Source organism: Arctopsyche grandis, chromosome 3 (genome assembly GCF_051622035.1).
Source record: "Arctopsyche grandis isolate Sample6627 chromosome 3, ASM5162203v2, whole genome shotgun sequence".
Classification (NCBI taxonomy): domain Eukaryota; kingdom Metazoa; phylum Arthropoda; class Insecta; order Trichoptera; family Hydropsychidae; genus Arctopsyche; species Arctopsyche grandis.
The window spans coordinates 19,961,456-19,983,616 of NC_135357.1; the positions used below are offsets into that span (position 1 = coordinate 19,961,456).

Genomic DNA, 22,161 nt, shown 5'->3' on the forward strand with positions numbered 1-22,161 from the left:
AACTCACAATATAAAAATATCGTATTGCTTATCTGGAAGATTAATTACATATGTATAACATATAAAGAAAAATCTTATTTATTTATTAAAATTATTCATTTTTTTCTGTAGGATTTTTCACTTTATTTTTAGTAAGATTAGATATTTCACCACAGTAAAAATTGGAAGAATTATACAATTTCTAACGTGTGTTTAAAAATAAGAAAAATATAATAAAAAAACTTGTTAAGATTGTTTATTGTTTTCGTTTAATTTAATATCTACTTAAGTTTTTAAATTTTGTTTATTAAAATCGTCTATTGTAAATTTATTTTGATTCCAAATTGCACTTTTCTAATTAATCTAAATTGATTTTTGTTTCCACATAAATTAACTGTTTTCAATACACAGCAAGAGTTCGAGGAAATTCAAAAGATTAACATTTTCTACAAATTATCATATCTTTGTTTTATATAGGAGTTTGAAGAATATTGCTAAGGTCAACTGCGTATTTATTGCAAAAACAAGTATGTCTACACTATGCAATCATTCTTTTTACATTTCATAATATATATATATATATATATATATATATATATATATATATATATATATATATATATATATATATATATATATAAACTTTGTACATACATATGTATATATGTATGTATACAAACTCAGTTACCAGTTCCTAATAAAAGCACATAAATAAATGGTCAAGTATGACAATTTAAACAATACTCGTGACACTTGCCAAGCGGGCTATTCCAGCCCTTACTACATACATAACAAATACGGGCTATACTCAGCCCTCACTACATAAAAGATCAATACTTATCAAACTTTCCAATCATATTATTGCAGAGATATTTATTGAAATTGATATTTCATGATTTAAACAGTATTTGTTTTGTTATTTTAATTTCAATAGTATTTTTTCAGTAGTAACTGAAAAAATAATCCTGAACCAGAACTGAATAAGGAATACGGAAGCTAAACTAAAAAGGGAATCGGGATCCAGAACTGAAGCAGGAATCCGGAACCGGAACTGAAAGAGAAATCGGGATCCGAAAATGAAAAAGGAATCTGAATCCGGATCCGGAACTGAAACGGGAATCCGGAACTGGAAACGAATAAGGAATCCGGAACAGAAAAAGGAATCGGGATCCGGAACTGAAACATGTATTGGAATCGAAATCTATATATATTGTCGTCATAGAAAATTATATTTTTTCGATAACGTCACAGATTCTACCACCCAAGGTTTACATACTTACATTAAACCTTACAAAGTCTCTTTCGAAATTATATATTAGATAAGTAAATATGAAGCTTCATTTTCGGAGTTATTGTTACCCCAAAAACCATATTTATACTGACGAAATGAAAATAAAAGTTCAGATCATACTGAAATTTATAATAATTTGTACGGTGTTCGTTGATCGTAGACATTCAAGATTGGCCGTCCATATATAGTTGTTGAGTTCTATCTAGTTATGTCAGTTTTGTAACATCTGTCTTGACGAACAGCTACATATATCTCGCACGCAAGAAACTCGTGTGAGTAATTCGTGTATTTTTTACTGTATTTTTTTCTTTTGTTAAAACGGATTTGTCACATTTATGCTAAAAAGTTCAAAAATGTTTAGTCTTCCAATAAATCTTTGTTCCACTGGTCACCCACTTAAATTTTATATATTTGGACAAATTTACAATAGTCGTTCACTTTTAGTCATTAAAATCATTTAAGTTGTCATAATTTTATTAGTGTTAAGAATATATATACATATATCTAATATGTATATATATATATAATCAAATGAATGTTACTATTAGATTGTTTTGCCATGTTTAAGCTGTTTGTATTAAAAATACCGAGCGAAGCGTGGTATAACCACTAGTATACAATACACATGTAGGTTTATGCAATTTAAGATTATTTGACTAAATTTAATTATTCTTCAAAGAAATATTCGTTTGTTTTCAAAAAACTTCATCAATAATGCATAATAGTAACATTGTATTATATAATAACTAAATTTCGAATATTACGAAACATTATATCAAAATGTCAATGACTTACCTATGTATGTAGTCCAAACCGGTTGATGAATGTACATATATACATATGTACGGTTGACGATGTCTTATATGTAATAGATTCATAAAAACTTCTTTTCCTGAATTATTTAAAGAGTTATTTACGTATATCATTTTGAGTATGTACATATATAAGTGAATTTAAAATCTATTAGCTCCCTTATTCAGATGCTAAAATTTTTCGAAGTATCATATTTTGTCTTCCGTCACATCACTGGGTCATCAACGTAACCCGTGACCTGTTGATACAATACCCATTTATCTTGTTAGCAAGGTCATAATTATCGGTGGACACGCAATTACCAATTTCACAACCTACTCGGTAAATTCTGTTGATGTCTATTACCTACTTGTTGGTATGATATTTAAAATATGTTTACCTAATCCTAGGTATGTAAAAATATGTTTTTACTTCATGATCCCACATCCCTGTGTGAATCATGTACTTTGAATCAATTTATTATATATGCATATATATTCCTGCTATCCAGTCTTTTTTTTACATATTTTAAATATTTATTTTTGGAAATGTGAAAACTTATACTTTGAAGTTTTTGCCAATTTAAGAATACATATTCTCTTTTACATCTAAATTATAATTTGTCTTTATATTTCTGGTAGGGTAAAGGGGTAACCTTATAATATAACCCTAGGCAATATTGAATCCGTTTCAAATTCTACTTACATATACAGTAGTTGGCAAATTATGGAAACCTATGCATGTTTTATCAAAAAATACATGAGAGCAAGAAAACGTTCTTATGGAATTAAATACATATATATTATTTTATTGAAATATTTAACTTTATCCTTTTATATTTATGCTGTCGTCTGGAATTCTGGTAATTATTAATTTTTCATTGCTTTCAACACATTGTAGTATACAGTATTATAATGGATTAGCTTAAACAATAAATACAGTTGTGTATAGCAAATTTTTATATGTACATATGTACGTTTTTGTGTTGTGCTTAGTGACATCTACATATTTAAATTTACAATGAATTTCAATCCGTCAAACTTACCTTGTCCAGTAAATTATATGAATATATTGACTCAAAATTGTGTATTATATATTATGTATGTACTTTGAATTAAATAATTAACACAATTTAATGAACCAATTTTGATATTTCTCAGTAATACAATTTGAAAGTGAATAAAAATCGTTTGTGTTTCCAATTATTTATTAACAATTATTTTTGTGACTTGCCTTTGACTTAATTTACATAAAACTTTATAATTATGCAACTGCACATATGTATTTCATTGGCCAGTCATTGGTCAAGTAATAGATTTATCCCTTTTTTAACTTTTTTAAATTTCCTTATTGGATTTTAATAAAATTTAAATTCAATAGTACACTTTATGTATGGATTGGTATGTACATATGTATATTTGCGATAGTTTAAAAGTCTTAAATACCTTTCTGATATAAATCCTAATTCATGGTCACGCTTTTTAGTTCTTGATTGATTTTTCGACTTTAGATCGAACTCTCCAAAAAATAGCTTTTGTTGCCATGTGATGTTATTTGAAGTGAAGAACAAGATATCACTGTGTGGACATCAATAGTGCTTTTTTATTACTATTAATATTCTTTTATTAAAAAGTAAACCAAATTATAATCTTAACCCAAAAGGTTACCAAATGCAATTGTTTTTAATCGATTTCCATACAATAAATTAAAATAATTTAAAATTTATTTTAGAAAATTTCAAGTTCCATTCATGAAAAATATTTAAGAAATAAATTTTCATTTATACATACATATATGTCAGAAATGATTTGATATTTGAAACTGTTTATTTATCATTTTCAAAATAACCTTATTTTTGTTTGCAGTTACCCAAGATGAAGCTCTATTCAGAGTTTTTTTTCGCTGCTGCACTTTTATCAGTGTTTTGCAATGTCAATGCTGCTACAACACAGAGGAAACCCGCAAGACCTGTTCAGACTCAAGGTGCGGATTCTTTGACATCGAAGGTAATATAATACATGATAAATATGAATCATTCACATGATTAATGTTTCCAGATCTGGTATTTTATTGGAACGTAGATACTGTAGAGATTCGGTATAAAATGTTAAATAGATAAATGTGTTGAATCATCCATTTCCAAATGACTAATTTTATTTTACTTTTTTCATTGAAATTATTTCGAAACTAAAATGATTCTTGATAGAATTATGACTTTTATCATAAAATCGAGCATCACTGTGAAAATTTGTGTCATATTTTATTTTCGGCTTCAGCTAATTTTATCCATCAGAAAAACACATTTCAACAATTTTAGTACATATGTGTGTACATACATATGTCAGAACACAATTAAATTGAATCTGAATCAAATTCAGTTCTTTTGATGTGTAACACATGTTTGCTTAAATGTGATGGCTCTCAACTGAATATTGGTATTTTATCTACGCAATAACTTTAAAATATATATGATTTAATGCGAAATACATTTCAATCAAAATAACCAAATTTTTACGCTATATAATTAATTTTTACAATTGCCATAACAAGAAAATACACCATCACTTGTTTTGATGATATTTGTCGTCGGCTTATCAATTTATCTTCTTATTACAATTATTTTTTCCCTTCTATACATGACTCATCGCCTTATCAATTCTTAAAGTCCTAAATTCTTTTTTTCTTCAATTTGCAACTATAAGTATGTATCGTTTAATACTAGAAGTTTGTGGACGACTAATACAAAGTTTATCTATTGAAATAGAATAATTACATACATATGTACAATACAAATGTATGTTTATATCATATATATGTATGTATGTAATTTTTTTATTTATTTTTAGGAATATGTAATTTTTCTTTCATTTTAAACCATCTTAAAATACATCAATAATAGGTATGCTAGATACTAGAGTTTCCAATTATTTTTACTATTCGAATATCGAATAGTAAAATTCGAAATATTCGAATAATTTTAAACAACAGAACAGTTGACGTTGACTTAATTGTTAATAAAGGATATCTAAAGCACGCGCGTTCAATCCAATTATTTAATTTGAGAAAAAATACCCGGATCGATAACGTGTCACTACGAACTTCGAAACACAACTGAAGTGAAGTTCAAAACAACATAAATGAAACGAAATATTTCTGCTTATCCATAAAAATTGCGTTCCCGCTTCGGACTATATTTTCGTTTCCATTTCAAATAAACGCTGCAATAAGTTCGCTTTCGTAAAATACATAAGTTCAATTTCTAAAGCGATCCATTGCATTGAGGCGATAAAATGACTCCGAGTCGACGACTTATAGTCTTTCACACAATACTGTTGCATTAAACATTTCGAATTAAAAATAAAATTGTATTTTGTTAAAAAAATTTCAAATTTGTAAAATATTTTATTAAAATTTCACGAATATTATTCGAATAATTGCTCAAATATTCGAGTAACTAATAGTCCAAAATAGGCCGAATATATTCGAATATTCGGATTTAGAAACTCTACTATATACTATGTATATTAATATATTTGAGCACATTTTAATAGGATGCATGATTATTTGTACAAATGTTTATAAAATTATGCAAAAATATTTGAAAAATTCAGTTGATTTTGAGTTCAGGTTAGTGAATATTTTTGAGTTTTTAATGAGGTGCTAAATTTATAGCCACTTCGTAACTTTTTAGTATCTCGTAAATTGCACACTTTATCGGATGTTAAGTATGTAGTTTTATTTTTTAGACTACTGCATATAAACAATACTTACAAATTACATAAATGTATGAGTAATGTTGAGAAACACCGCTTTAATGCATATCTTCCACATCTTCCGGCGTTAGTACTATTGATACCAGTCGACTTATCAGTTTCATTTGGGCAACCGTCTGAACGACTCGTTTTTGCGTATTCGCTTGCAGTTTGTCCTGAGTAAATATACATATATTTTCTACTAATAACTGTAAAGGTTTTAACACTAGTTAACCTTGATTTTACGCATAGATGATTATGCGCTTTTTATGTACTTTTTATGAGCGGTTTAATTGCACTCATGCATTATTTATTTCGTGTGATGTACGAAGACTCTTTAATCGATGAACGTAAAATACAAGTATCACTTTTGTCAGTTGATATTTTTAGATTGCTATTTTCTTGTCATGCGCTAGCCGTTTATTGCATCCACTTTGCGTTATCTTCATTTTCAAATTTTCAATAAAAAAGTCTAACAATGCTAAGAGTCATAGTTTTTATGACTAATTTTTGTCATGTGTAATTTTTATATACGTGTGTGTGTTCGTGCTATGTTGGCAATTACATATATTCAATTAGTATAATTACTTAAATATTATGTAATTTATTTAGACGAGTACTACATATATTAAATTTCGACTGACACATTTCATAAAACTGTCATACAAATTTCGTTAAAATATTTCTTAAATTAAATACACCCAACTCTTTTTGCATGTGTAATACCTTCCATTACTTTAAATCAACTCAAATTATGAAATTCTCAAACTCCAAAAGAAATTGAGTTTATTTTTTATTTATATATGTATAAAGTATTCTCATAAGACATATATGTATGAACATAAAGAAATAATAAACTGCCGGTAGCTGAAGACAACATATGTATGCGCGCAATATAGACGACACTTTTTTTTATAAATATATATTTTTATCACTTTTTATTTTTTTAAACTTTCTTATAACAAATATGATTCATTTTATTGGACCGTGCTATTTCTAAAACCGTACATAAAAAATGTCAAAATGAGAATCAGGTGTATACGAAACATACAAAATATATATATTTTTTTTTTGCTTTCCTGTATGCCTGCGTTGCATTACTAATTTATTACTCAAGAACACCGGTTTCACGGTTCTTGATCTCTGGGTTTTTAAACGTGTATTGTTGTTATTTTTTACTAGTTATCGTTAAAATTCTACAAGGTGAGACATCTAACCTTGACTTGCATCATTAACGAGTTCTCGGTATCCAAGCGAAGCGCTAATAACAGTTTTCCGGCATCTAACCATTTCAGTGAAATGTCACAAACCATTTGGGAACAATCGATATTTTGGTCGCCACGCTTATTCGGGGCGTGACGAATAGGCCACAACCCAGAACGGCCGTGAAAACATGGCCTATTTCAGTAAATGTCGATGTTCATTATTTTCATAGCAATAGCATTGACGCATACCCACATTGCTAACGGGAAATCATAATTGATGGTTATTTTAAAAAAAATAGGAGAAACAATAAGTTTAACTTTTTCACAAGTACATTTATTTTCTAATTTAGTGACAAATCTAGAATAAAAAAACAAAATATTGAATTTATAAATATGTAACATTATTAATGTACTAGTGTTGTGCCCGATGAAATATCATCGCATGACTGTTGGCATATTAACACACCTTAAGCGGGTCACGTAGTACTACGTTTCATATGAGCTTGACGAGAAATGTGGGATACGTAGTATTACGTTTGATATTGGTTCATCGCGGAAGGCGGGATACGTAATGGTCCGTACGCACCAAACCAACGACGATTTTGGGCCAACTTTTAAAACCAGTAGCATACAAAATATCGAAATAAAAAAATTGAAATTAAATATCAAAATTAAGCTAACGAGCGAGATTGAGCTAAAATTAGACCATCGTTGATGTTTTGAATTACAACAATGTTTTGAATTACGACGATACGCATTATAATCAGAGAAATATTATAATTACGAGCGAAAAAAATCTTGTTATTGTTTCTTATAAGTCGTCACGATAACTACTGTGTTTCGCCGTCGATGAAATATTTAACAAAAAAAATGACGGTGATTTGTCAAAGGGTTTTTTTTTCTTTCGTCGAAATAAAATTAATAATCACACATTATCCGATAAATTTTACCTCTGAGATGGATTCAATTATTTGATTTATTTCGACGAGAGAAACAATTGAAGACATTATCCGATAAAATTTACCTCTGAAATGATTTAATTAATTGATTTATTTCGACGAGAGAAACAATTGAAGACTAAAAAAATTTCGTTTGATAAACCGACAACGTGCCGGGTTGGGACCATCGCTCGGTCACCCATACTAACACATGATATATTCTCAGTAACTGCGCATTACGGGGAAGTAAAAATAATAATTCTTTGATTTTTTTTTCGATCTTAGTGCGTATCTTCGTAAGTCAAAACATCTTCGACAAACAAAAGTCGAGGATTACCTGTATGTGATTGTTGATGATCTAATTTTAGGTCAATCTCGAAAATTTATTTAAATTGGGCATGTTCTGTTTTAACTTTCAATATTTTATTTTAAATTTAATATATTGATTATAATTTTATTTTGATATTTGAATTTAATTTTAATTTAATAAAAATATTTTTAATTTTGATATTTAATTTCAATTTTTAAATTTAATTTTTATTTCGATATTTTGTACGCTACTGGTTTTATCCTGCTGGTTAAAACGTTGGACCAAAATCGTCGTTGGTTTGGTCCGTACGCAGCATAATACTACGTTTATTCTAATAGTATATGGAGATTTTTTTTATATAAGTTTGAGTTTTGAGCGATTTTTATAATCTATTGTATTTATTCGCGCAGCCTTGTGATTTTGCCCACTACCGCTAGTCGCCACAAAAAAAATTAGCCCGCTAAAGGTGTGTTAAGTTATTAAATTAAAAGAAATGTGTCGGTTCTGTGTTCGATCCACGCGGGTTCAATATATTTAAAAGGTATTTTTTTCAAATATCTTTTAAATATATTTAAAAATAATGGTAAAACCTACCTACCTACCTACATATAAACAATATAAAACACCAATAGAAAAGTTAATTAATTAAATAAATTTTCAATAGATGGCGGTAAACGCTCGGAGACTAAGCGTCGTGTATTTGCCTAGAAAAAACATTCGTAACAACCAGTATAAATAGAAGTTTTTTTCTTTTGTTATTATATTCGTATATACTAAGGTTTCTGCAATGGAACTTTTTCTGCAATGGAACACTTGGCAAACCCGGAAATTTTATCGGAACACTTAACTTATATTTTAGGTTGGGTAATTCCCAGGGACCAGGGACAAGGCCGCCGAGAGGAATCTCGGGCCCTGGAAAAATAATTTCGGACCCTATGACAAACTAAAAATAGATATAGGTATTTTTAATATTCGAAAAATACATCAGAACTATTAGAAAAATACCTATAATATGTAACTATAATATAATATAAACATAAAAATATGAATATATAAAGCACTTAATGACTGATGATTTAAGTCCTCGAATTGCATATCTTCTTGATAACAGGTAAGTTGCATTCTACATAATATCTGGTGTGGCGTCGAGCCTGTCCCTGCACTTTGACTTCGTTGCAGCATAATAAGAAAATCCCACTTCGCATAAATAGGTTGTAGAAAATGGAAGTAAAACAATAATAGCTTGTTTTGAAAAATTGGGGTACTCTTCCGACAAACTCACCCAGAAATCATTTAAAGGTTGATCTTTGTATTTTTGTTTCAAATCAGTCACTAATTAAATTAATTAGATTTTCATACTTACTTGCACTTAAGCCTACCGGTTTAGCTGTCACGGAAAATGGATTCCGAACCCAGGAATCGTCTTTACTAGTTTTCGGAAAATATTGCAAGAGTTGTTTTCAAGTTATATATATATATATAGGTGTTCTAAAAATACTTTGGAAAACTATCAAAATTATTAGATTCAACTAGGTTTAATCCAAAATTGTATTTTGTTATCAAAAGATGCAATTTTATCCCTTGTATTAAAAATTGTAATACTTTTTCCTTGTAATGATAAGATATGCAAGTTTTATCAACCATGAAGGATTTGTTAAAACTTCAACAAAATTTTGCCTGATCTATTTTGTTTTGTTGAATTATTCAATATGAAGTAGAAAATCTTTAAATGTGTTGCGGTGTATAAAACCTTTCCAAATTGTCGCGGAACACCTATTCAGGTTCAGCCGAACACTGGTGTTCCGTGGCTCGACGCGGCTCGAAAAATCGACTCGTCATAGAAATTTTGACTTTACGAAATTCCCAACCAAAGATACATTTATACATACTTACGTACAAAGTCTCTTTCGAAATTATATATTAGATTATGGGTATAATTACCAAATATAAAAGACTATCGTTGATGTTGACTATTCTCTTAATTGAAGTTTTATTTTTTGACAGTTGTTTAATCTTTGTATATATCATAAACATGGCTAATTGTGTATTGCTGTTTTACAGGACAGCAAAAGGAAAGGAATGGATCACCCGGCTTTCAGCAACGCAGGAGCCCACAAAGGCATTGAGCTATGGCGTATTGAGGTTCGTTATTATTTAAAGAAATGTCATATGTCATAACTGTTGAAAATAAAAACTTTTATTTTACATTTGTTGATAACCATATTTTTGACATACAAGTAGAAATATATATATCATTTCGATTATATTAGCTCCACGATTTTTGCAAAATTACACAGAATATATATGTACGTATAAAACTAATTCAATTGTGATATTTTAGACTTTATTAAGATTCAATCATTTTAAGCCGATTTTTTCGGTTTATTGAAATGTTCACCAACCCCCCCCCCCCCCCCACCTTAATTATTTTTTATTAATTACCTTTCGACATGGTACAATTTTCTGGGAGAAAGTCATATTTTGTGGGAAAAATTGAATTTTTATGAAAATAATTACATATTTAATATATGTATGTATTGTAGTTGAAAAATTAAATTTAATAATTTATATTCAAAGTCGAAAAGTTCCTGCATATTGGAGTTAAAATGATATGTAGATTTTACTCAAGGCATATATATATATATATTATATATATGTATAATATAAACACTTTATGTTTAGGTTATTAAGTACTATGTATATGCATATGTAGACCTTCATATGTGAAAACGAGTTTGTAAAAAAAAAATATTTTTCTAGCATTTTCGTTACACTATTTCTAATACTTTCATAAAAATATTACTTTGTACAAAAAATACATTATCTAATCTTTCTTTTATCTCGATGGTATTTTATATATTAGATTGACATAGTATAATAACATATATACTATGTAAAATTTTTTTTTTTTGGTTTATACTATGTTTATATAATATACTAGCCAATGTTGACCGGCAGAGCCAGGCAATTCTCGGTTTCAATCACCATTATTCAGGCAGCTGAAAGCTGGAAAAGAAACTTCAAAGAGCTCCGAGCTCTTTCAAATCAGGTCTACAGCTTAAAATAATATACCAAATACGGCAGTTCTTTGTATATTGAAATTTGTAAAATAGCATAGCGAACAAACAAACTTTTCTGGACGTTTTTTTTCTCCTCAATAGAATGAGTTGAACCTTGGACAATGAACTAAGGTTGAATTACTCCATATACATATGTACATATGTGTGTATTTATGCACTTGTAGAGTCTTTATTTTCTTTATTTAGAATTTAAGAAGACTTATATAATAACATTGTTTCATTGATGAAATAACTCATTAATCCATGGTTTCAATTGAGGTGCTAACATATGGCAGTTTTTCGATTTCAACATGTTTTTATTTTATTAAAATAAAAATTATATCGTAGAGACGTCGAGTATACTGTAGTTTATTGATTTTCATTGATTGCCAGTTTATCCAATGAGTCAAGAATATTTATAGAATATCAATGAAGTGGATTAAAATGTTGATATTATATATACCTGATATTAAAACAAAGTAAATAAAACTTAAGTGAAAAGAGTTCTATCTAATCTAATCTAATCTAATCTTTATTTGCACATGTCATATTTTCAGTGTTTCATCGATACCATGTACGTATGTATGTATATATGCAATGATGTAAAGTAATGCAAAACGTATTTTTTTTATATAAAACTAGTCAAATTTAGCACTTTAAAACTTGGGTGGGCAATTAAAGCTTTTTTAGGATTTTTTTATGGTACCCCTTTCTACAGACTATGTAAGTTTGAATACTATGTGGTATTCCACACTGGAAAAATATTTGTACATATAATATTTTGAATAGAATTATGTTTAATGATTCATTATGGAATTACATATATATATATTACGTATGTATGTACGTCCATATTCCCAATCACAAGATAATTCAAACGAAAAACATGTGTTTTTTTTAAATCAAATATTTTTTTGCTATTTTATGTAATATTTATTAATTTTAATTTATAATTTTTTCAGATTTCTCGTATGTATTGCATATTATATTCATTTAATATTTCATTTCAGAACTTTGAGCCAGTTCCTGTACCAACTGGTGAAATTGGAAAATTCTATACAGGAGATTCTTATATAATTTTGAATGTAAGATCATTAATTATAATTCTAGGATGTTTATTTTAATACTAATAAAATTGTACTGTTTAGTAAATTAATGTGTAATATATTTTTTAAGACCAAAGAAGATAATCGCAAACGTCTTTCATATGATTTACACTTCTGGTTGGGAAGTAAAACCTCCATTGATGAAAGTGGCACAGCTGCGATTCTCACTGTTGCCCTTGATGATAAACTTGGTGGAGCACCAGTCCAACACCGTGAAGTACAGGGACACGAGTCTCCCGTATTTCTCGGGTATTTCAAACCAGGTTTGTAATTTTTATTTCTAGTTCCTTGTATCACGTATTACAAATATATCTATATTCATATGTGTTCGAAATATATTTACGTAACGTAACCCCTGCGATAAATCAAAAAACTTTTAAAAAGTCTGTTGTTACCATTTTTTGGAAATAATTTTTTTAATTGTATTAATATGTCATTACATTACATATATAATTTTAGCTATTAGATACATGGATGGAGGTCATTCCACTGGATTTAACCATGTTACTACAAATGCTGGAGCCGAAAAAAGAATGTTCCAAGTTAAAGGAAACAAAAACATTCGCGTTAAACAGGTACATGAATAAAATATTTAATTTTTAAAGGGATACATTTATTGCTTTTTAATTTTCCTAACTTGTGGATTAACGTTGTTTACTACTAGGTTGGGCCTGGAGTGTCATCAATGAACACTGGAGATTGCTTTATTCTCAATATTGACCACGATATCTATGTTTATGTTGGACCAAAAGCGAGGAGAGTGGAAAAACTTAAAGCTGTTTCGGTTGCAAATCAAATTCGTGATCAAGACCACAATGGAAGAGCTAAGATTGACATAATCGGTGAATATAATAAAATACTGTTATTTCGAATGAAATACTGTTATTTTTTTAATAAAATATTAAAAATTGGGTTTTAAAAAATCTTATTATTGAAATTTTATAGATGACTATTCGAGTGATCGTGATTTCGATAAGTTTTTCGAAGCACTTGGATCTGGTTCTAAAAACACAGTACCTGAAGACAGTGCTGGTGGAGACGATGAGGTTTATATTGATATATATTTTTTTATATTCACATGTCTATTACATACATATTATTATACGAAGGATTAACACATTAAATAATTTATTATTTAATTTTTTTCAGACGTTCGAAACATCGGAACAACAAATTGTATCACTTTATAGGATTACAGACGAATCTGGAAAAATGGAAGCAATTCCTGTTTCACAAAAACCATTTAGACAAGACCAACTCAATGAAAATGTATGTATTTACATATTAGATTTATATTTGTTATGCAATGAATATATTGAAGGTGAATTATATATTTATGTTTTACTTTTTAGGATTGTTTTGTGCTTGATACTGTTACTGGTGGAATTTACGTCTGGGTTGGAAAACAATGCAATCAAAAAGTATGTCCCTCATTATTAAATTTCATATTTTAAATTTATTTTGCAATCATATTTAATAATTTTCAGGAGCGAGCAGAAGTTATGTCCAGGGCTCAAAACTATATAGAAACAAAGAATTATCCTTCATGGGTATGTTAAAAAATAATGTTTTCTGTATTTTGTATTAAGATATTGGTTTGATTAATTATATGTACATTGTACATATTTGAAAGTTTAAAATCAAATAAAATTGAATCGTATTGTTTATATATTTGTGTTTTAAAAATAGGTTCATGTCACCCGAGTGCCCCAGGGAACTGAACCAGCTGCTTTCAAACAATATTTCTCTACATGGAAAGACCATGGTGCATCACACACTAGACTAATTCGTTCTATCAGCGGTAATTCCTAGCATTAATATTAATATATTTTATGTACATATACATACATACATGCATTACATATAAAATAAAAATTTCTTTTGATCGCCCACATTTGTTTTTAGATGAAGAAATGTATTCATCAGATGCAGAGGTAGCTGATGCAAGAATTAAAAAAGTTGTCAAATCAGGAGCGGCACGTGGATTCATGCCGGATAAAGGCGATGGCCATACTATTGTTTACAGGTAAATATTTTATATTATGGTAAAATATTATTAAATATTACTTTATGTGAATGTGCATTAAATATTTCAGAGTTCAGGGAGATGATTTAATTGAAGTAGCTGATTCTGCCGATCCGGAGCGAAGTGCTGACGATGGATCAAAATATGGTCAATTTTATCAGGGAGACTCTTATGTCATCAAATATGAATATACAAATAGTCAAGGGGATACTGCATATGTCATCTGCTATTGGATTGTAATATAATATATTGTGTTTTATGTATTTATGTACATACAAAATTAAATTTTTCACTAAGTTTTCTTTAATTATAGGGAAAAGATTCTACTCCAGATGAACAAGAAAATTCATATGCACTAGCAAAAGTAATGAATGAAGATCTTGGAGGTGATCATATTGTAATAAAAGTACCACAAGGCTCAGAACCAAAACATTTCTTAAAACTTTTCAATGGTAAAACTTTAAATTAGTTTATTTGTGTTATATAATATGTTTTAAATGTAAAATTTTATTAACTGCATGCTTTTTTTTATATTAGGTAAAATGATTACACTCTTAGGTGGCCATGGATCCGAATTTAAATACTTCAACACTAAAGATTCATATGACACTGATGGCACCAGACTATTCAAAGTAATTTTTCTCTATTATTATTATATGTTTAAATAGTAATGAATCGTTACCACTTTTTTTTCATTTTTACATGTACATACATATATCTTTCACAGATTCAAGGTAATGAAATGGACAGTGATATGAGAGTTGAACAAATTCCTGAAGATGCTTCTAATATTGATCACGAAGATGTCTTCCTGTTAGAGACGCCAGATAATATTTATGCTTGGATTGGAAAGGTTGTTGTAATATTTTGTCATTTTCTTTTTTTATTAATTTTATTAAATGTTTATTTCAAATAATAATAAAAAAATCTAGGAAAGCTCTGATGAAGAAAGGCAAGCTGCTACATTCTTTAGTAAAGTATTATTTGGTGAAGACAAAGAGCCAATTACGATAAATGAGGATGAGGAATCTGAAGATTTCTGGAATGCACTTGGTATGTAAAATAATATTTTTCTGAAATAATAAAACAATAGTCTGGTCTAGTAGTTATGGTTTTTTATTATTTATTTATTTTTAAGGGGGTGCACCTGAAGAAGTGAGAAGATCTTCCATTCTTAAACAACGCACGAGACTGCGTGTGGGTCAAGAACCTCATTTGTTACAGGTTAATATTCGTAAAAATGGACGTGTCAGACTTCAAGATATTGGAGGATATCAACAAGAAGTAATTATATTTTCAAATTTTTAAATTATTTATTAAGTTGAAGTATGTATGTTTATTCATTATTTTTCTGTTCGATTTTAGGATTTAGATAGCGATTCTGTGTACATATTAGACTCTGGTGAAGAAATTTATGTTTGGATTGGAAGTGAAGCTTCAAATGTTGAAAAAGATTCAGTTCAATCTTCATTCAGTGTAAGTATTATAGAAAGAAATATATTTTTACAACACAATACATATAATATACAGATTGGAGTTATTGATGTTATCAATACAAAATTCAATATTTACATCATAGCAGCAGTTAGCATACTGTTTTTCTGAAGCAGAATTATTGGCATTATCAAAATTAGTACCTCCAATTTAAACACCTTTTAAAAACCTGACTCCATATACATTTTCAAAAACATAAAAAAGATATACCGAGTCCTTAGAAAAAATGAAATTCTTAATCATTCAATCAACCATCCTAACACGTACATATTAAAGTTTGTTCATATAACATTGTTCTAGTAGGTATACACACATCGATTGAATTAATTGATAATTAACTTATCATTATTTTTTGTAGGAATATCTTAAAGATGATCCAGCTGATAGAACAGTCGATAATGCTTTAGTTATAATCATTAAACAGAGTCGTGAGCCTGATGTTTTCAAGCGAATGTTTGAAGATTGGGATGATGATATGTGGACTGTAAGTACATGTTTTAATCAATGTTAATATTGTTCAATATTTCCAATTTATCTTTTATCATTCCATTTTATCTAATTTGTCTATTTTGATTTCAGAACCAATTGTCTTATGATGATGTGAAGAATAAGGTTATTCAAACTAATGAAATTCTCTAAGCTCATCATGTTTGAAAGATGTCAGATTTACATTTACATTGAATTACAGTAATTATTAGTATTTGTCTTAATTAGTCTACCCTAGTTTATAAACTATGGGATTTTCTTTGAACATATAATAATACATATATTGTGAAAATCTTATGTATGTATGCATGCTAAAAATAGTGCTTACTTATTTGTTGTAATATTTATTTATATATCTTAATAAATAATAAAACATAACTTACCAGTTTTTTTAATTTTTTTGAATCCAACTTTTTAAACCAAATTGAATTATGTTACTAAAATGTTAAATATATTTGCATGAATTGCACTTTTTCAATTTTATTTTTTTCGATAGTGTTATTATATTAAAATTTCAATAGTCAACAATATTATACATTTTTTATGCAATTTTGTATATTATAGTGCGAATACATGGAGTATATTTATTTACGTTCAAATGTATGTGTTTATGGGAGCATGCATATCAGCTAATAATCGTAAGTGAAACGTAAAGGAGGTTTGTAAAAAGGTGGATTACGGTAGTGTGAGTGGAGATAAAAACGTATGTGAGATGCAATGCCCAATCGTCCTATCCTTAACCTATGAGCGTCTTTATTTATGTCAATCATCAATGACCAATGGTATTGCACAACATTACATCACTTACACTACTATCACACTAATCCACCTAAATTGAAATCTACTATAAATATTATGTATAATATATACGTCAAAGTTCGTTCTTTCTCTCGCAAAATTGAATACTTATTATTAAAAAAAAATCTTGTAAAAAGAAGCAATTTACATACATATATACAATTTTTTTTAAATATGTAGTTCATATTTATGAAATTATATCAATTGATATCTATTTTGACGGTAGTGTTACATATTTCAAAAGATATAAAAAATATTTAAATTTTGTTGATTATTTATAAAAATTTATTCTTAATATTTTTTAAATATTAACAAATTTTATATTGTCATGCAATATGAGTACATTTTTTTAATAATAAATAATCACAATTCATACAGGTACGCATTCAAACAATGTTTATCAAAGCTAACAGTGTATTAGTTTTGATATAATTTAAAAAAAATTTTTGAAATTATCTTGAAAATGTCGAATTTTGTATAGTTGAATCTGTTGACTGGTCTTCACCGTTGTTCTTATGTAGATTTAGGTACTATAAAAATATAAATCAATTTAAATAGTTTTGAATAATCAGTACAAAATGTAAGAAATGATTTCTGTATGTCGGTTTTAAATTTAGTAATGGTTTTTGGAAATAGTATTTTCAGTTGTGTAAATTGAAAAATGAAAAGAATATTTTATGGAATTATTAATAATGTATGATATATGTACATGCATATATAAAGTGGCAAATTTATTCTACACATATTTCTATTACATTTAATTTTGCTTTAATATTTTTCTTGTGATAAGATCAGATACAACACGTTTTGATTCAATTTCGTTAATCTGTAAATTTTGAAATGTACATATATTTATCCAATCAATGGTTAATACCATGGATAATAGTAGTTTCCATATGTAGGATATGCATATGGTGAATAGTTATATTTCGCAGGTCTTTTGTTATTATTATATGTAGAGGCAATCGAATTTCCATCACTACTCCAAGCATTAGCAAAAGCACCACCACTTGCTTTACCAACAGAGTTAGCACCAGCCATAGATATAGCATTACTGCCGGCAAAAGCAACGGCACCAACTATAGGAAAACTGTTGGTACCAGCTACAGTACCAGCACGTGAAATTACTCCAGGTTGACTATCTGGAATACCAGTTTCATATACAATGGGCATACCATTATGAATTATATCAGTTTTTTGACAGTAACTACCTAAATTTTCAGAATTACCTGTGTCTTTGTCAACGCTAGCATAGCTTTTAGCAACTCCATCGCCAGTAGTGTGAGTATAAGTTTCTGGTGCTTTTCCATCTTCACTTTTGCTTATAGATACACTAGTTGATCCTTTACTATCAGTACTGCTACTCCATGATTGGCTCTGTCCAGTCCCAGACGAATAGGAGGAAGAGGATGAACCAGGAGATAAATCAGATGATGGATTTTCAGATTTGTTGGTTTTGCAATTTGTAGGATCATCATTCGATTTACTTACAACTCCGGCATTATTTATGGCAACGCTTTGAGCTACACCACCACCTGTTGCCATTGCAATAGTTTTTGGATCCATATCACCATTACTGGCACTTGCAGAATAACTGGTAGAATCATCATTTTTTGCGGAACTTGTGGCTTTTCCATCGCCAGTTGTGTATGTGTATGTTTCTGCAGTTTTTCCATCCTCACTTTTACTTTTCGATATACTTGTATTTCCTTTATCATCAGTACTAGTACTATATGAAACACTTTGTCCATTACCCGATGATGAAGAAGAAGAGGAAGAAGAGGAAGAGGAGGATGAAGAGGAACGAGAAGGGGAGTTTGTATTTGTATCGCAAATAGGACGTTCTTGAGGTGTATCATTTTGTTTTTTGCTAGAGGGTTCATCTTCAGAATGACTGACAACACCACTATTATTCACTGCATCACTGGAAGCCCTACCGCAACCAGTAGCTTTAGCGTATGTTTCTGGTTTATCGTTGCCATTGCTCGAACTTTGTGATATGGAACTAGATGCATCATTATCAGCAGTAGCAGTAGCCTTGCCGTTTCCTGTAGTGTATGTATATGTCACTGGTGCATTTCCATTTTCACTCTTACTGCTCGATATTGAAACAGTTCCTTTATCATCACTACTCCATGAAGAACTCTGACTTGATGAAGAGCCCATATTAGAACGCTTAGTATATTCCATATTTTCTTCAGGAGATTGTGTTGTAGTTGGAGGTGTTGTAGTTGGAGGTGGTGTAGGAGGTGTTGGAGCATCTTTTGGTCCAATATTATATGCACCACCCATTCCAGCTGCACTGCCCCTTCCATCGTCATTGACACTTATAGACCCACCAGGGCCAGAACTGGTATATCCACCACCAGGGAGTGTACAGTGTGTTCCATTCTCATCAGTCCAACACCTAACCACATTATCATTTGCTACCGGAACAGCCTGTAAGAATACACACTTATATTATAAATTTAGTGTGAAATACGTATACTTTTTATTTAATACATTAAGTATTTTAATTTTATTTTTTAAATATTACTGAGTCAATCCAAAATTTTTTCATTGCGGTTGCAACTGAGTTTTTATTTGCGTCGCTATTCTTTAATGTCTGTGAAGCAGTATATTATTTTCAATATATAACCAGCAAAAAATAATATTTATTCAATGACAATTTTAAATGTTCACATTGTTAACATAAAGCTTTGTCATTAATTTAATGAATGTTTATTCAGGTTGTTTCTTTGACTTAAAATTTTACAATAAATTTTATGTAAACCAATAACCAATACAACTGTGTAATCAACGCAATAATTTCAGACCTGTAAACAGGTTTGATGGTATTTTTCCTTAAAAGGAACTTCCAAACAAATATTTGTTATTCAAATTTGCATATATTTTTTTCATAATATAATAATTATTTTTCTAATTAATCTAATTTAAATATGTTTGTATAATTATATTGGACAATTTAAGCTTAATATAAATTCTTCTTTGAAAACAGTTGAATATATATATATATATATATATATATATATATATATATATATATATATTTTTTTTTTTTTTTTCCCTATATTTTTTTCCCTATATATATATACTTTTTTCCCATGTAACGCGGTAGAACGGCGTTCCGGCACATTTTTTCTCAGCATTTTTTGTATTTCAAACGAATATTCTATATATTATAATTTTAATATAATCTTTTCTAATAAAAAACTTGACACTAAGTGAGTTCCGGCACCTTTTTTTTCAAAAAAAGTCCTCTATATATATACATATATATATATATATATATATATATATATATATATATATATATATATATATATATATATATATATATATTTGTTTAAAATAAACTGTTTCATTGATATACATATTATGTATATTAAAATACATATTATGTATATTTAAAATTCGTACATTGGTCTAGCAGTCAGGAATGAATGTACTTTAAAGCTATTTCTATAATAATTCAGGTAATTCTCACCACTTTTGGAATAGTACTTTAAAAATGAAAGTGTGTAATTTTCAAGATGGTAAGAGTTTAAATACCTTTATTTATATTGTATGCAACTTAAACTTTTCTTTATAATAAATTAAATTTTATTTGTATTATGTATTACGTATGTATGTAGATATGTATACTATCAACATGATGTAAAAACCCTATTGATATTTTGGGATAAAAATATGTAATGAAATATGAAATTTACTTACCGATACAATCACCAGGCATAACAAGACACAGATACTTCGAGCGACAGCGTCCATGTTCACGGTGTGTTGTCGACTGGCGTATTCCTAATGTGCTACTTCTGTTTGTATCTGAAGATTATTACTATGACGTATTTAATGTGCAGAACTACCCAAATACACTAACCTTAAGACTTTTCTTTTGAAAAATCTAGTTGGTGTGTGTATGTACGACACAATTGACTTGACTAGTCTGTCGTGCAGGTGTTACTGACAAACGCAAACATTATTTGTCTGTTATATATTTATATTAAAAAAATCGACAATGCGTTACTTCGCTTACATATTGATTCATAAGCAATGAGTATTGTTCGTGAGAAAAGGTGTATCATTAATTAACTACGTGATCTAATTATTTACCTCATTATGTTATATTCAATATATGTGTGTATCTGGGAGTCTGAGCTTAATAATAATTCAGCTATTTTAAAATTATATATTCATTTATTTATTTTCAAATTAATATGAATTTAAAAAGATATTTGTTTGGTCAAACCAGATTCAAAGAACTATCTTTGCTTACAATTGAGCTCAAAGAAGCAGCCAAAATGCACCTCAAACAACTACGTAATTCATGATTTTGCAAACAGTAAGGCTCGAAAAAAGAAATTTAAAAATTGGTGTGTTAAATTAAGATAATTAAATTATGTACATACATATTAACAATAATTATATTTATATTAATACTGCGTCGCGAAAGCAAAATTTTGGTATTTCAATTTAAAAATTCCTTGATGCTTTTTTGCTTACGCGGGTATATAAGCGCGGGTTTTCACACATGGGCGCCCGCAGAAAATTTTCTAAGGGGAGGCAAAATATTTTTTATAATGTTTTAATGTAGTTTTAATTTACTGTAGCGTATTTGTATGGCGAACGAACGGACAGTCTTCTCGCAGAGCTTGTTCAGACAAATTGATCAAATCATTCTGCGTTTGGTGTGATATGTAACGTGCATTTCCAGCAGCTGTATCAAAATGGTTTTTTAAAATACTGTCTCCTCCCTCAATTCGATACGTATAAAGTTGTTCGACATTTCCTTTGGTGCTATCTTTCCAACGAATTGCCAAATCATTTGTTCCGCAAAATAAGATTGTTGAAATAATAGGATACAGTTTCTTTCTGTTTTATTCAATAGTTCGTTTTACAGAATTATCTATCTGACAAATAATATC

General features: G+C 28.8%; 2 protein-coding genes across 8 annotated transcripts; one reads left to right on the forward strand and one right to left on the reverse strand.

Annotated features, from left to right (window-relative positions):
• Nucleotides 1-1,429: 1,429 nt before the first annotated feature.
• On the forward strand, nucleotides 1,430-16,906 carry Gel (Gelsolin). 2 transcript variants are annotated; one of them, XM_077428186.1, is made up of 22 exons: nucleotides 1,430-1,542; nucleotides 3,928-4,068; nucleotides 10,329-10,409; nucleotides 12,337-12,411; nucleotides 12,503-12,695; nucleotides 12,892-13,007; nucleotides 13,097-13,274; nucleotides 13,378-13,478; nucleotides 13,582-13,701; nucleotides 13,785-13,853; nucleotides 13,920-13,982; nucleotides 14,122-14,233; nucleotides 14,338-14,458; nucleotides 14,529-14,694; nucleotides 14,772-14,910; nucleotides 14,996-15,090; nucleotides 15,186-15,311; nucleotides 15,391-15,511; nucleotides 15,597-15,742; nucleotides 15,824-15,934; nucleotides 16,311-16,436; nucleotides 16,532-16,906. In XM_077428186.1, the coding sequence occupies exons 2-22, from the start codon at nucleotides 3,937-3,939 to the stop codon at nucleotides 16,589-16,591; spliced, it is 2,451 nt and encodes an 816-aa protein (XP_077284312.1). In that variant the 5' UTR covers nucleotides 1,430-1,542; nucleotides 3,928-3,936; the 3' UTR covers nucleotides 16,592-16,906. The 2 variants fall into 2 exon arrangements, with proteins under 2 accessions (XP_077284312.1, XP_077284313.1); XM_077428187.1 differs by lacking the exons at nucleotides 1,430-1,542; nucleotides 3,928-4,068 and adding an exon at nucleotides 5,920-5,994 and having other exon boundaries at nucleotides 16,532-16,825.
• Nucleotides 16,585-21,722, reverse strand: LOC143909924 (uncharacterized). Of its 6 annotated transcripts, none has more exons than XM_077428201.1 (3): nucleotides 20,954-21,722; nucleotides 18,466-19,675; nucleotides 16,585-17,766 (listed from the first exon to the last, which is right to left on the reverse strand). In XM_077428201.1, exons 1-3 carry the CDS (start codon nucleotides 21,005-21,007, stop codon nucleotides 17,750-17,752), a joined length of 1,281 nt encoding a protein of 426 aa, XP_077284327.1. In that variant the 5' UTR covers nucleotides 21,008-21,722; the 3' UTR covers nucleotides 16,585-17,749. The 6 variants fall into 6 exon arrangements, with proteins under 6 accessions (XP_077284327.1, XP_077284324.1, XP_077284329.1 ...); XM_077428198.1 differs by having other exon boundaries at nucleotides 16,586-18,378; XM_077428203.1 differs by lacking the exon at nucleotides 20,954-21,722 and adding an exon at nucleotides 19,773-20,056 and having other exon boundaries at nucleotides 16,586-17,766.
• Nucleotides 21,723-22,161: the final 439 nt, after the last annotated feature.